Genomic DNA, 15,458 nt, shown 5'->3' with positions numbered 1-15,458 from the left:
CCATTAACATTTAGGGTGACTATCGAAAGATATGTACTTATTGCCATTGCAGGCTTTAAATTCGTGGTTACCAAAGGTTCAAGGTTAGCCTCTTTAGTATCTTACTGCCTAACTTAGCTCGCTTATTGAGCTGTTATATACACTGTCTGGAGATTCTTTTCTTCTCTCCCTTCTTGTTCCTCTTCCTCGATTCTTCATATGTTGGGTGTTTTGTGCTGTGCTCTTTCTAGGAGTGCTCCCATCTAGAGCAGTCCCTGTAAGATGTTCTGTAGAGGTGGTTTGTGGAAAGCAAATTCCCTCAGCTTTTGTTTGTCTGGGAATTGTTTAATCCCACCATCATATTTGAATGATAGTCGTGCTGGATACAGTATCCTTGGTTCAAGGCCCTTCTGTTTCATTGTATTAAATATATCATGCCATTCTCTTCTGGCCTGTAGGGTTTCTGTTGAGAAATCTGACGTTAGCCTGATGGGTTTCCCTTTATAGGTGACCTTTTTCTCTCTAGCTGCCTTTAACACTCTTTCCTTGTCCTTGATCTTTGCCATTTTAATTATTATGTGTCTTGGTGTTGCCCTTCTTGGATCCTTTCTGTTGGGGGTTCTGTGTATTTCCGTGGTCTGTTTGATTACTTCCTCCCCCAGTGTGGGGAAGTTTTCAGCAATTATTTCTTCTAAGATACTTTCCATCTCTTTGCCTCTCTCTTCTTCTTCTGGGACCCCTATAATACGGATATTGCTCCTTTTAGATTGGTCACACAGTTCTCTTAATATTGTTTCATTCCTGGAGATCCTTTTGTCTCTCTCTATGTCAGCTTCCATGCGTTCCTGTTCTCTGATTTCAATTCCATCAATGGCCTCTTGCATTCTATCCATTCTGCTTATAAACCCTTCCAGAGTTTGTTTCATTTCTGCGATCTCCTTTCTGGCATCTGTGATCTCTTTCCGGACTTCATCCCATTTTTCTTGCGTATTTCTCTGCATCTCTGTCAGCATGTTTATGATTCTTATTTTGAATTCTTTGTCAGGAAGACTGGTTAGGTCTGTCTCCTTCTCTGGTGTTGTCTCTGTGATCTTTGTCTGCCTGTAGCTTTGCCTTTTCATGGTGATAGGAATAGTCTGCAGAACTGGGACGAGTGACGGCTGGAAGGACTTCCTTTCTTGTTGGTTTGTGGCCCTCCTCTCCTGGGAGAACAGCGGCCTCTAGTGGCTTGTGCTGGGCAGCTGCGCGCAGACAGGGTTTCTGCTTCCTGCCGGGCTGCTATGGAGTTAATCTCCGCTGTTGCTGTGGGCGTGGCCTGGCTCGGGCAGCTACTCCAAAATGGTGGAGTCGCGTTGGAGCAGGAGCTGCTGGGAGGCTATTTATCTCCGTAAGGGGCCTCCCTGCTCCCTGCAGCCCAGGGGTTAGGGTGCCCAGAGATCCCGGATTCCCTACCTCTGGATTAAGTGGCCCGCCCTGCCCCTTTAAGACTTCCAAAAAGCACCCGCCAAAACAAAACAACGACCACAAAAAAAAAAACAAGAAAAAAAATTTTTTTAATTAAAAAAAAAAAAAATTTTTAATTAAAAAAAAAAAGGTGGTCGTTCGTTTTTCTTTATTCTCCGGTGCCAGCCTCAGGCCTCTGCTCACCGGTCTTTCTGCCCTGTTTCCCTAATATTGGGGTCCCTGTCCCTTTAAGACTTCCAAAAAGCGCTCGCCAAAACAAAGCAGCAAAAAAGCAAAAAAAAAAAATGGTCGCGCGCTTTTCTTATGTCCTCTGTCGCCCAGCCTCCAGTGCCCGCTCACTGTTCTTGCTGCCCTGTTTTCCCAGTATCGAGGGCCCTGCACTCTGGCCCGGATGGCTGGGGCTGGGTGTTCGGCAGCCCTGGGCTCCGTCTCCCTCCCGCTCTGCCTGCTCTTCTCCCGCCGGGAGCTGGGGGGAGGGGCGCTCGTCTCCCGCGGGGCCGGGGCTTGTATCTTACCCCCTTCGCGAGGCGCTGGGTTCTCTCAGGTGTGGATGTGGTCTGGATATTGTCCTGTGTCCTCTGGTCTTTATTCTAGGAAGGGTTGTCTTTGTTATATTTTCATAGATATATGTTGTTTTGGGAGGAGATTTCCGCTGCTCTACTCACGCCGCCATCTTCCGCCCCACCCCTGTTTTTTGGTTATTCTATGTGCTATTCTACTTAACAGACAGCTATTAAGCCCTGAGTGGGTTTCAGTTTTGAAACTGGGGTATCTAGAACTCCTAGTCCATTAGCTTGTCTCTGAGATATACATGACAAAACATTATAAAGAGGAAAATTTTTAAGAAAGCAAATTTTCATGGATAAGCTTCATGGGCCATCATAAAAAAATTTGAATATATATTCCAACATAAATTTGGGGGGGTTATCTTTTTTTTTTGCAGCTCAGCTTAGGTGTCAGTAGTTTTAAGGTATTTAATACTGAATATTTCAATTACAGATGGAGTTAAAAATATTTTGAGCTATATCAGGACTGTGTCAATATTTAATACATCTTTTTCTTAACTTTTGACATTAATCCCATAACAAAGTCTTGTTCGTATTATTTTAAAAATAAATCTCCAGTCTGACCATTTCATCGCTTCTCCAAGTAGCATTGTGGTCCATCCACCCATATGCCTGGTCAATGGCAGCGCATCCTACATGGTCTCCCTGCTTCCATTCTCACACCTCTAGACCATATTCCCCATAATCCACCAGGGGATCCTTTAAGAGCATAAGCCATGCTCAAAACCCTTCCTCAGCATCCATCGAGCTTAAGTAGCCTGCATGCTGCTGCTCACCTGCCCCTGACTATCTCTCAGATCACATAGTCTGCACTTGACCTTGCTCAGTTTTCTGCAACCAGAAATGGAGTATTACAGGTACACCTGTAGTACACTGAGTGATTCTTGTTGAGCACACCGGTCACAGTCCCACCTACGGGCCTCGCACTTGCTAGGGCTTCTGCCCAGGTGCTCTTCCTCATCACCGCTGGCTCCTGCCCAGACAGGCCTTCCTGCCGCCATATCTGAAGTAGTCTGTGTTTCCCTACCACAGTTGTCCTTGTCTGCTTACCCTGCTCTTGGTTTGTTTGTCTTTACACCAAGTACTACCTGAAACTTTTCTGTTTCCTTTTTGTTGCTCCCCCCCCAGCAGGGCCTTTGCTGTGGCATTCAGCCTGTCCAGGGTGCAGGACAGAGTCTTGCAGGTGCTGAGCAAGTGCTTGCTGGATAGAAGGCGGCTGGTAGCAGAAGTATTTCTTATGTCTGGATATGGGGACTTAGCCTTTTATACCTATTGATGTTATGCTTTTATACCTAGAGACCCTGAAATATGGCGTTTGGCTTGCTTAAAAGTTTGGGGCAGAAGCTGTATTAAACTCATTCCATACACGTCCTGGAGAGAGATGTTTTTAGAAAGGCCCCGTGTTCGGTTTGATGGTAAGTTCAACTCTAGAACTCAGGAGAAATAGTGATCTATTATGCTGATTTTTATAAATATACAATCTTAATTTTATGTAATAGACCTAAGTACTATGAGCGTATTTCAAAAAAAAAACCACAATAAAAATAAAGCTGGAACCACATTATATAGTTGTAACTGTTAAAAGTTTTTATTTATCATGTTCCTACTCTAAAAGAGTCTGTTTCTTTTTTACAGGAGTGTATATCAGTAAAACCACATATATTCGTCAAGGGGAACAGTCTCTTGATGGTTTCTATAGAGCCTGGCACCAAGTGGAATATTACAGGTACACCTGTAGTACACTGAGTGAGTGAACAGTTCTCTCAAGTATTGGTTCACTAGTTACCGGGTAACTGTTCCTTGTGGCTTTGCATTTATCCACAAAGTGGCCTTCTGTATTTTTATCCCATTTTATTATGGGAACTGCACTCAAGAACCAATATTTAATTCCCTCTAGAGTTTAAACCTAAAAGTTTATATTGTAGAGCTCTTCTTGGGTGTTTGCCCCTGGTGCACTCTTTTGCCCTTTCAAATAGTGCGTGCTGTTATTCAGCCTGTTGTTCATCAGCAGCAACTATCATTGAGAAGTAAGCATACGTGGTAACTGCTGTGTATTATCATTGGAGCTCACTTTTGTTTGACATTAATTACTGCTTTAGGAAAGAGCACATGGAACTTTAGCAGAGTAATATTTAATCTATTGTTATTCAGTGAGTGAAACTAAAAGTTCAACAATCCCCTCTAAGAAAATAATAAAATGCCTTTGGTTCTCTTTTGCTGGCCTCACAGGTTGTCATTTTTTTTTAATGTTTTGCTAGTTCTTTGGCCCCGTTTGTATTTCCGTTTTGTTTTCACAGCAATGAATAGATTTAAGTACAAGTACATAAGGACATGTTTCATACTATGTGTGTGTGTGTGTGTGTCTGTGTGTGTGGTGTTTTTGGTGTTCTTTTTCTTTTCACACAGGTACATAAGGTTCTTCCCTGATGGCCACGTGATGATGCTGACAACCCCAGAAGAGCCTCAGGCCATTGTTCCTCGGTTAAGAACTAGGAATACCAGGTAGTGTTTTTCTATAGCTTTCTATCCAGCGCACACTTTATATGGTTACTTGCAGGTTAATGTAATCCAGAGCTTCCTTAACTTAATACAGGATGATGAAAAAAAGCAATCATGAGGGGCCCTGTGAAAAATACTGATTCCTGCTTCTCTCTAGAGAGTGTACTTCAGGGGGTCTCTGGGTCCTTGGAAACTAGGTTTACTCACATCCTAGCTGATTCTTCTCCGGAAAGTTGGGTAAACAGTATTATAACCCATTACTTCCTAGATTACTTACATGCATACAGTAACTAATAGACTTAGATTTAAAGTGTATTTTTTAATTTTTAGAACGGATGCAATTCTGCTGGGTCATTATCGCTTGTCACAAGATACAGACAATCAGACCAAAGTATTTGCTGTGATAACTAAGAAAAAAGAAGAAGTGAGTATGCAAGGTGGATTCAGCAGTTTTCTATTTATTTCAGTCCCTACTCATTCATCTTGATTAGAAAGGACAAAAAAAACACCATTTCATAACTTACACTATTATGCAAAATATATGTGTACTTGTAGCACATCTCTGAAGAGAGCTGGAGGGTTTTTCTAAAATGTGGTTATTTTTTATTAGATCAGCTTGTTTTTCTCCAAATAGTTTCCTTTTCTGGTCCAGGCTTTTTACATGTGAAAACATAAAGCCAAATTGTCCTACAAAATAACAAGTAAAATTATACCTCAATATGTATTTTGAATCATAAGGGATTCAAATTCTTCCTAAATTAGCTCATACAGATAATTCTCTTGCAAGGATATTCTTACAGAGAATTTCATTCTACTGGAAATAACCTCAAATAATTTTCTCTTTTCTTGCAAAAGGAAAAACATGCCAAGAAAATATGATTGCTGAGTTATTACATTGCAGAGTACTTTATGCTCTCTTAACAGATTGAGGACCCAGTTTTTTTCAGTCTTTCTCCATGTGCATTTTTCAAGCCTGGTTAAAATCTATAATGTCTATCCAAAAAATCAGTTGTGAGGTAGTTGGAATAAATACTTGTCTGTTGCTTTTTATAATACAGTTTTTGAAAGAAGTTTCCCATGTAGTAAATCCTCCTCTCTTCCTGAGCATCATGTGTTGAGGTGATCAGGGCAGGGCTTCCTCTGTGAGTCTTATCACCTTGTGGCCATCTGTCACTGGCTTCTCCGCCTGCCCCTGGCAGCCTCTTGACATCTGGAGCAGCAGTGTGAAGAGGAGAGAGAGTTGCTATGACTGTGACCTTGGGTGTGAGTTTCCTGAGGTCAGAACTGAAGGGTTGTTTAGGTTTCATCAAATTAAAGAGCTGAGGAACTCCCATGTGGAACACCCATTTTCTCTTCGGAGTATGGTGCGGTGAGACCGTGCCTAGTGCTGACATCCTTGTGTTTTTAGCAGCAGTCTTTGCAGAAGTGATTCTAATGAACCATGTCACATCCGTTTCTCCATTGACTGTTTTATTAATTACTAAGAGAAGTTATACTCTGCTTTTTCTGCCGTATTCACCAGTTTAATCACTTTCCCTCTTTAAAAATTTCCAACTTTTTATGTAGAAGGGAGTCCTAGGCTTAGAGATAGGAGGCATAGGTTTAATTCCATCACTTAAAGTGTCTTTGTAACTTTGGTTAACTTGTTTGACCTCCCTAGGTCTTCATTCCTTTGGCTGTTAAATAACAATATACAATCATATTTAACACGTGAGGTTATTGTGATGACTAATTGAGATAATATGGAAGAAAAAAACTTCTATTTTTAGAGTGCTTAGAATTTTCCAAGGCATTCATACACATTCTCATTTGATACCCAAGACAATTCTTTACCGTGTGTAGATATTACCTTACTTTTAGTGTCACTCTTGCCTAATATATTCCGATAAATATATATAACAGTGAAGTAGTGATGTTTCATTATGGGTCATGCATCTTTTCTTTTATAGAAACCACTTGACTATAAATACAGATATTTTCGTCGTGTCCCTGTACAAGAAGCAGATCAGAGTTTCCATGTGGGGCTACAGCTGTGTTCCAGTGGCCGCCAGAGGTTCAACAGACTTATCTGGATACATCATTCTTGTCACATTACTTACAAGTAGGTGAATGTAATAATAAATACCAAGGTTACAGAATAAATGCATACTTTATATTAGACTTACAAAACTCTCAGATAGGATTTGAACTCCTGAGAGTTAATATTACACATTGCAAAGCAAAACCACAATGTAATAATACTCTGTAGACCCTTCCAAAATTTGCTCCAGTTATTTATTTATTTTTTTAACATATTTTTTATTGTAATAAAGTTGATATACAATATTATGTTGGTTTCAGATGTACAACATAGTGACTGGATAATTGTACACATTACTAGATGTTTGCCACAGTAGGTGTAGTTCCCCCATTACCATACTGAGATACTACAATACTATTGGCTAAATTCGCTATGTTGTACTTCAGTTCCTATGTCTAATTTATTTTATAGTTGCAGTTTGTACATCTTAAACCCCTTCATCTGTTTCACCTATCCCCTCATCTCATTCCCTGTGGAAACCAACAGTCTGTTGTCTATATTTGTGGATCTATTTCTTTTTTGTTTGTTTTTTAGATTCCACATATAAGTGAAATCATATGGTAATTGTCTTTGTCTGGTCTCACTTTTCATGATACCTTCTAGTTCTATCCATGTTGTCACAGATAGCAAGATTTCATTATTTTTTATGCCCGAGTAATATCCATTGTGTATATGTACCACATCTTCTTTATCCCTTCATCTATCAGTGGGCATTTGGGTTGCTTCCATATCTTAGCTTTATAAATACTGCTACAATGAACATAGGTGTGCATATATCTTTTTGAATTAGTGATTTTGTTTTCTTTGGGCAAATTTCCAGAAGTAGAGTACTTCTGGTACTTCTATTTTTAGTTTTTTGAGGAGCCTCCATATTGTTTTCCACAGTGGCTGCACCAATTTACATTCCCACCAACAGTGTAGGACAATTCCTGTTTCTCCACATCCTCACCAACACTTGTTATTTCTTATCTTTTGAATAGTGGCCATTCTGACTGGTGTGAAGTGATACCTCACTGTGGTTTTGATTTGCATTTCCCTAATGATTAGTGATGTTGAGCATCTTTTCATGTGTCTGTTGGCTATCTGTATGTCTTCTTTGGAAAAATGTCTGTTTGGGTCCTCTGCCCATTTTTTAATCACTTTATTTGGTTTTTTTGGTGTTGAGTTGTATGAATTCTTTATATATTTTGGATGTTAGCCCCTTGTCAGATATATCATTTGTAAAAAGATTCTTCCATACTATAGGTTGTATTTTTGTTTTGTTGAAGATTTCCTTTGCTGTTCAGAAGCTTTTTAGTGTGATGTAGCCCCACTTGCTAATTTTTGCATTTGTTTCCCTTTCCTGGGTAGATATATCAATATATTTTCTTCTCAGAGTTTTATGGTGTCCTGACTTACATTTAGGTCTTTAATTCATTCCAAGTTTACTTTTGTGTATGGTGTAACACAATGATCTAGTTTCATTCTCTTGCGTGTAACTGCCTAGTTTTCCCAACACTGTTTATTGAAGAGACCCTCTTTTCCCCACTGTATATTCATGGTTCCTTTGTCATATGTTAATTGATCATATGGGCATGGGTTCATTTCTGGGCCCTCTATTCTATTCCATTGATGTATGAGTCTCTTCTGATATGCCAGTACCATAATGTTTTAATCACTGTGGCTTTGTAGTAAGCTCCAGCTATTTAGAGAGGTATCAGCACAGTAGTGGTGCCAGGTTCAAGCCTGTCATGTTATCCACTTTTCTGGAAGGGGCTCACAGAAGCCCCTGGCCAATGACAGCCTTTTCTTTCTTCTTTATTGAGGTATGTAATAAAATGCACAGGTCTTAATGTACAGCTTGACAAATTTTGACATGTGTATACATTCAGGTAACCATCAAAATAGCAAACATTCTCACTAGTTTTTTTCCCCTTCAGCTGTTTCACCCATTTCCCCACACCCCTCCCTTAAAGCAACCATCAGTCTGTTCTATGTTTGAGTCTATTTCTATTTTATTCATTTGGTTTGTTTTTGGATTCCACATGTAAATGAAATCATATGGTGTTTGTCTTTCTCTGACTTATTTCACTGAGAATACCCTCTAGATCAATCAATGTTGTGAATGGCAAGATTTCATTCACTTTTATGGCTGAGTGGTATTCTGTTGTATATACATGCCACATGTTTATCCATTCAGCTATAAATGAACACTGAGGTTGTTTCCATATCTTGGCTATTGTAAATAATGCTGCTATAAACACAGTAGTGCTTATGTCTTTTCAAATTAGTGATGCTTTCCTTGGGTAAATTTCCAGAAGGTGAACTACTGGGTCATATGGTATTTCTATTTTTAGTTTTTTGAGGACACTCCTTACTGCTTTCCATAGTGGCTACATCTTTTTACATTCCCACCAGCAGTGTAGGAGGGCTCTCTTTTCTCCACATCCTTGCCAACACTTGTTATTTCATGTCTTGATACTAGATATTCTGACTAGTTATAAGATACCTCACTGTGGCTTTGCTTTCCATTTTTCTGATGATCACTGATGTTGAGCATCTTTTCATGTGTCTTCTGACCATCCTGTATATTTTCTTTGGAAAAATGCCTACTCAGATCTTCTGACCATTTTTTAATCAGAAATTTGATTTTTTGGTCATGAATTCATTATGTCTGGATATTAAAGCCTTGTCAGATATATCATTTGTAAATACATTATCCCATAGAGTAGGTTTTCTTCTCATTTTATTGGTTTCCTTTGCTGTGCAGAATCTGTTTATTTTGATGGAGTCCAACTTACTGCTTTTATTTCCCTTGCCTGCGGAGACATATCCAGAAAGAAATACTAATGCTTATGTCCAGGAGTTTGCTTTTAGGAGTTTTGTAGTTTCAGGTCCTATATTTAGGTCTTTTATTCATTTCATCTTCAATTTCTTTCATCAGCGCCTTTTAGTTTTCAGAGTACAGGTCTTTTACGTCCCTGGTTGGACTTATTCCCAGGTATCTTATTCTCTCTGGTGCAAATGTAGATGGGATTGTTTTCTGAATGTCCCTTTCTGCTAGCTTGTTATTTGTATCCTTTCTTCCCTTGCTCTCTGCCCTTGTGTGTCATGGCTTTCTTTAGCATTATGCTTGGATTCCTGTCCCTTTACATTTTGGGTATCTATTATATGGTTTTGGTTTGTTTTTACTGTGGGGTTTCATGTACAGCATCCTGTGTATGTGGCAGTCTATGCTGAGTTGAGGTCATTTAAGTTGGAATGCATTCTAACATTTCTCGTCAGGTTGGTTTAGTGCTCGTGAATACCTTTAACTTGTGTTTCTCTAGAAAGGCTTTCTCTCTCCTTCAGTTCTGAGTTGAATTATAACAAGAGCCTTGCTGGGCAGAGTGTTCTTGGTTGTAGATTTTTTTCCTTTCAGCACTTCGAATATATCGTGCCCTTCCCTTCTGGCTGGTAGAGTTTCTGCTGAAAAATCAGCTGATAGCTTTATGGGGTTTCCCTTTCACATAATCAACTGTTTTTCTCAAAGTAAAGTTTCTTCCTTTGCCTTTGATCTTTGACATTCTAATAACCAAGTGTCTCAGTGTGGCGTCCTTGGGTTCAGCTTGTTTGGGGCTCTCTGTGCTTCTGGACCTGGAGGTCTGCTTCCTCGCCCAAGTTAGGAAAGTTTTCAGCTATTATTTCTTCAGTTAAGTTTCCCATCCACCCCCTCCTTCTGGGGCTCCCACAGTGAGAATGTTAGGACATTTGGTGTTGACCCAAAGGCCACTTAACCAATCCTCATTTATTTCTGCTCTTTTTCCTTTCTGCTGTTCAGCTTGAATGCTTGCCATTACCCCGTCTTCCAGATCGCTGACCTGCTCTTCTGCACCCCTGCTCTGCTATTGATTCCCCAAAATGTATGTTTCGTTGCAGTTACTGTATTCTTCACCTCTGGTTGGTTCTTTTTCATACTTTTTACCTCTTTGTTGATGTCTTCCCTGAGTTTATCCACTCTTCTTTCGAGTCCAGTGAGCATCTTTATAACCATTACTGCTTATCAGGTAGATTGCTTAACTCTGTTTCATTTAGTTCTTTTTCTGAAGCTTTTGTCTTGTTCTTTTGTTTCAAGCATATTCCTCTGTGTCCTCAGTTGGTTTGACTTTCTGAATTTGTTTCTATGGATTAGGTGAAAGGGGTACCTCTCCTAGTCTTGAAGGCTTGGCCTTGTGTAGGAATGAATGATGGACTTTTCAATAACAAAACCATTCTGTCAGACCCTCCAGAAATAAATAAATAAATAAAACTACTCCAAGCCAAGTAAATGGCCAAAATGAAAAACTGCTATGGGCCAGGAAGTGGAGTGTCTGAAGCGCTCCCTTAGGCCCACAGGCTTGTGAATGATTACCACCACATTGGAAATGAAAGCGGCATTCTGTGTGTAGAACGGTACTCAGGCTACTGGAAACTGTCTTTGCACTATTTATCCAGTGACTCACTCAAAGTTTTAAAACATCAGATCTTTTTTTTCTTTTCCCTTGCTTCAGTGTCACCATTTTTTACATTAATTCTATTTGGCTTAGCCTCACAGATTATATACTGGTTTTAGTAAAATTATAGGTAGAAGAGTAAGTCTTCTAAATGATCTTATGTATTCCAAAGGCAAATCTATTAAAGGTCATTGTTCTATGAATTAGGATTTACCTGTATGAAATAATTAATGAGCCAAAAAGTGTGTGTGAGAAAAGAGCCATATAGAGGCAAGTAAACTATCAATTCATATGGATACTGAGGTCTACTGTTAGTATGTTTGAAAGAATATTGATGTCTGGCTGAGGGCTCACCTTCCAGTTGAATCCAAATTTCTGAGACAAGTTTTGAGGTCACCTTCCATTAACCTGCTTCACAGCTTTGACTATATTCGTGAAATCTTTCTGGGTCACCTTGCCATCATACAAATAACTTGTCCCCCCTGATATGGAAGATACTGACAGCTGAGAAATAACACTTTTCTTTCATCCTTACCTGCCAGTCCTATTGTTTCCTTTTTGCTTCTCTCAATAATCTGTGCAGTGGAATTTTTTTTTCTTTTCAAATTAAGAAACCAAACCCAGAAGTCAAACCAAACAAATGAAAGGCACGATGTTTTAGGAGGAAAAGAAGACATTATAATAGGCATCATTTGTACCTGCTAATGATCACATTGACTTCCTTATTCATAACACCACTTGAATTTTCTGCTCTTGTTTTTTTTTTTTAGTCCTTTTTGGGGGGAAAATATAACAGGCTGTAGTAGTATAGCTTGTCTGCTGCTTCCTTGCCCTTCCTCCCTCCCATCTGTAATCATGCTGTTGATCATGCAAATGTTAAATCTATTCTAGGATTATAATTCTTTCTAAATTACATTTTAATAAGATCCTTCCAAATATCTTTAGCCTTTGACTTAGAAACTCCACTCTTAGAAATGTGTTCAAAGGACATAATCAAAATTTTAAATTACTAAACAATGAAAACAACCTAAATCTCCAAAAAAAGGGAATTAAGTAAATTGTGGCACAAGCAGACAAGTGTGCAGCTGCTGAGAATGGCTTCTGAAGAATATTTAATGATTGGAAATGCATATGTCATAATGTTAAACAAAAAGTAGGATTACTAAGAGTATAATCTTAAAATCTTAATAGGAAAGCTTGCTAGAGAGGTCGAGTTACTTAGAGGAAACAATGGAAGAAAGTATTTCATATCGCTGTGTCTGGCCAGTGGAACTATGAGTGATTTTTTTTTGTACTTGTCTAAATTTTTTTTAACTTTCTACAATGTGCAAGGATTTTAAGTGAGTTGAAATGTCCTTGTAACTAGTATTTGTGCTTTCTTTCCAGATCAACTGGTGAGACTGCAGTCACTGCTTTCGAGATTGACAAGATGTACACCCCCTTGTTCTTTGCCAGAGTGAGGAGCTACACTTCCTTCTCAGAGAGGCCTCTGTAGAGCTTCACAGCCCGTCCTCTGTCGCTGTTGCATGAATAAGCATACATAGAGCAAAAGAGCTCCTCTAAGTTATAAATGTACATATATATATATAAATATACATATATATATATATATGTGGAATTGGGACTTATTTTACATTGTTGGAGTTCTTTTAAGAAGAGTAAATTGATTATTTTTTTTATTTAAAGGAATAATTGATTTCTTGGAGTATTTTGCTTTAAAATTAAGAAGTTGAGATTACAAGTTGTTTAAGCACATTTACATTGCAAAAAGTCAATATGAGCTTTAAATCATGTCCTTTTTCAAGAGTATTTCTGTTACACAGGTCGTCTTCTGACCGATCACCCCGTATTTAAGTGTATCAGGTGAGAGCTCCGCTGGATAAGCATCTCTTTTGCGCATGACATAGTGTCTTTTCAATAAAGGCTCAAATGTGAAAACCTGTTCTGGATTTGTTTGAAACTTTTAATAGTAAAGATCATAAATAAATGTTTCTTTCAAAAATATATATTTGGATGGCTTTTTAAAAATTTCAGAATAACAGTAGCCAGCAAAGGCTTGAGAATCAATGCCTCATATCATCATGGGGTCTGTACATGCAGTGTGGACTGTAGATACCTGTATGCTGACCCCATCTAGGCACTTGACAAATGTGTGACATCAGGAGGGAACCCTCAGGTCTGCAACTCTTCTGGCAAACTCAACTGTTCAGCTTTCTTCCTAAAGAGCAGAACCCTGTAAACCCAGGCCTACCTCTTTCTCCAGTTAAAGCTGAGAGAGCCAGCCACAAAGTAAACTGGTATTTTATTTCACTAGTAACAATGCTGTTTTAGTATTTAATCTGAGTTTGTGTCTTGCAGACCTCTACCAGATTCACATTTGTCGGTGATTCAAACGCAGCTAGTGTTGAGTATTCCTGTGCCTTCAAAAGCCAACATCTGTCGCCACAGTTGCTTTCAAGTTCATAGACATTAAAAGACACTTTGTAAGTTCCTGCAGTTCAGTATGGAACAGGCCCTTTGGAACGCTAATACATGTTAGGTCAAAGATGAAAACCAAACATGCAGTGTGTATACAAAGCAAGAGTTCTGCCTAGGTTAACATGTCACAGTAATTGGAGAAATATGTTTGTCAAGTTAGAAAAGAGGGAGAAAGAATATGCCTAAGATAAGGCAGCTCTTTGTGATGGGACTTAGCTCTGGTTTAATATAAGTTAATAGAATGATTAGAACACAGTCAAATAACTGGAAAATAAATCCGTAAGGAAAGTGGAAATTGAAGATTCTCTGTCGTTTTGCCACCCACCATGGATTAGAGGACCTGTGGCATGCAAGTTGAAGGGTTCCTTTGTGACCACTAAAGCAGCTTTCATTTACTTAGGCTGGAGCTGAAGTAAATTTTTCAGATTGCATTTTCTGTGTATTATGAAAGTAGAAAAGCCATATACATTCATTGTGAGGATATTAGAATATACAGATAAATCAAAAAATAAAGTAATCCTAACACCCAAAGATAACTAACTAGAGGAATTTTTGCTGTGTAACCTTATCTTTTTCTCTGCAAACCCTGCTATAGAAGCCTTTTAATTTCAGGAATGTTCTTTGCTCTATGTGCACATGAGAGAAACCAATACCATGGAGCAATATCCAGACTAACTTATAAAAACCAACAAAAAATGTATCCAGAAATTGCATTTCATATCCTGCCTGGACTGCTCAGGAGATGTCCTGGTAGGGAATCTGGCCTAAGCACTAACACCCTGAATCAGCTCTCTCTTGCATTTTCCTCTGCAGCTCCCTTCTTACACCTTAGGTCAAAGTAGAAGTGCTTGGGGCCCGTGTAGGCTTGGGGTATGGGCTTTAATTACAGGTGCAGGGCTAAACGTTAGCTTTAATCCTTCCTCTCTGACTCTATAGTAACCACTCTCAACTTTATGGTGTTTTACCTTTAGACTCTCTATTCTGTGCATCTATTTAAAATGGGAGTATATTGTACAGAATGCTTGGTAAACTTTCCCTACATAATACCAAGTACATCATTTCATAAATATTCTTAATGGCTATATAGTCTTAATCTCCTTAGACATTTCCATTTTCTAATTTGATGCTAGTATAAACATTTCTGGAATGAGCATTCCTCTGGCTAATTCTTAACACATCCTCAACGATATCCTTAGAATGTTTCCAAGAGAAATGCTGAATCAAAAGGCGAATGTCTTTAAATATCTTCACCATTTTTTGCTGAAAACATATAAACTATAGAAAAACTGGAAAATAAATGAGCACAAAGGAGAAAATATACATCTTCTGTAGTCACCTCATGCAACAAAATCAAATATTTGCCCTTTAGTGTAATTATTCTGGCCTCGCATATATTTGTGTGATTTTTCACTCCTGCAGTCAGTTCCCCAGTGGTGTGTGCTGCGTGTCAGCCGCAGGTGCCTTGGATGCAATATCACCACCTACGTGGCTTAGGGTTCCCTGGGGCTTCTGTGGCTCCACAGAACCTAATGAGCGGCAGAAGCAGAATCTGGGACAATATGATGGGTCCGTCTCATGTTGAGTACCCAGCAGTCAATGTGATGCGTTGGGATAGTCACTAGATCCAAAAAGGGATTTCCATCTTTGGTTATACATGGTGAGTGAAACTTGTACATTTGTTACTGCTCTCTCCCGAAATCCTGCTAAAATGACAGTAAAGAAAAAATTGGGGGAGGTGGGTCCAAGAGAGGAGTGGGTTCAGAAATAGCCTGAACCCACCTCCTCCCATGTACACCTACCCACAGAGAAATTCCTCCCGAGGAAGAACGGAGGGCTGAGTGAACACCTGCACGAGGGATAGAAAGACCACATTAAAAATGGCAAGAGAGATGGAGACATGGCAACAGAGGGAACACCACCCCACGTGGCCCTGCGGTAAGG

The 15,458-nt window shown here is 39.2% G+C and overlaps 1 protein-coding gene across 2 annotated transcripts in view; it reads left to right on the top strand.

Annotated features, from left to right (window-relative positions):
- FBXO9 (F-box protein 9) overlaps positions 1-13,043 on the top strand; it is a 35,453-nt gene extending 22,410 nt beyond the window's left edge. For both annotated transcript variants that reach the window (XM_036916373.2, XM_036916372.2), the window contains exons 8-13: positions 3,306-3,424; positions 3,645-3,735; positions 4,416-4,511; positions 4,839-4,932; positions 6,458-6,609; positions 12,426-13,043. In XM_036916373.2, coding sequence (XP_036772268.1) covers positions 3,306-3,424; positions 3,645-3,735; positions 4,416-4,511; positions 4,839-4,932; positions 6,458-6,609; positions 12,426-12,534 — 661 coding nt within the window. In that variant the 3' untranslated portion in view covers positions 12,535-13,043. The remainder of the gene's footprint in view (positions 1-3,305; positions 3,425-3,644; positions 3,736-4,415; positions 4,512-4,838; positions 4,933-6,457; positions 6,610-12,425) is intronic.
- Positions 13,044-15,458: the final 2,415 nt, after the last annotated feature.

This window comes from Manis pentadactyla, chromosome 16 (assembly GCF_030020395.1).
Source record: "Manis pentadactyla isolate mManPen7 chromosome 16, mManPen7.hap1, whole genome shotgun sequence".
Taxonomy (NCBI): Eukaryota; Metazoa; Chordata; class Mammalia; order Pholidota; family Manidae; genus Manis; species Manis pentadactyla.
Note: the sequence above shows the minus strand (reverse complement) of the source record. Positions and strands in the feature narration are given on the sequence as shown.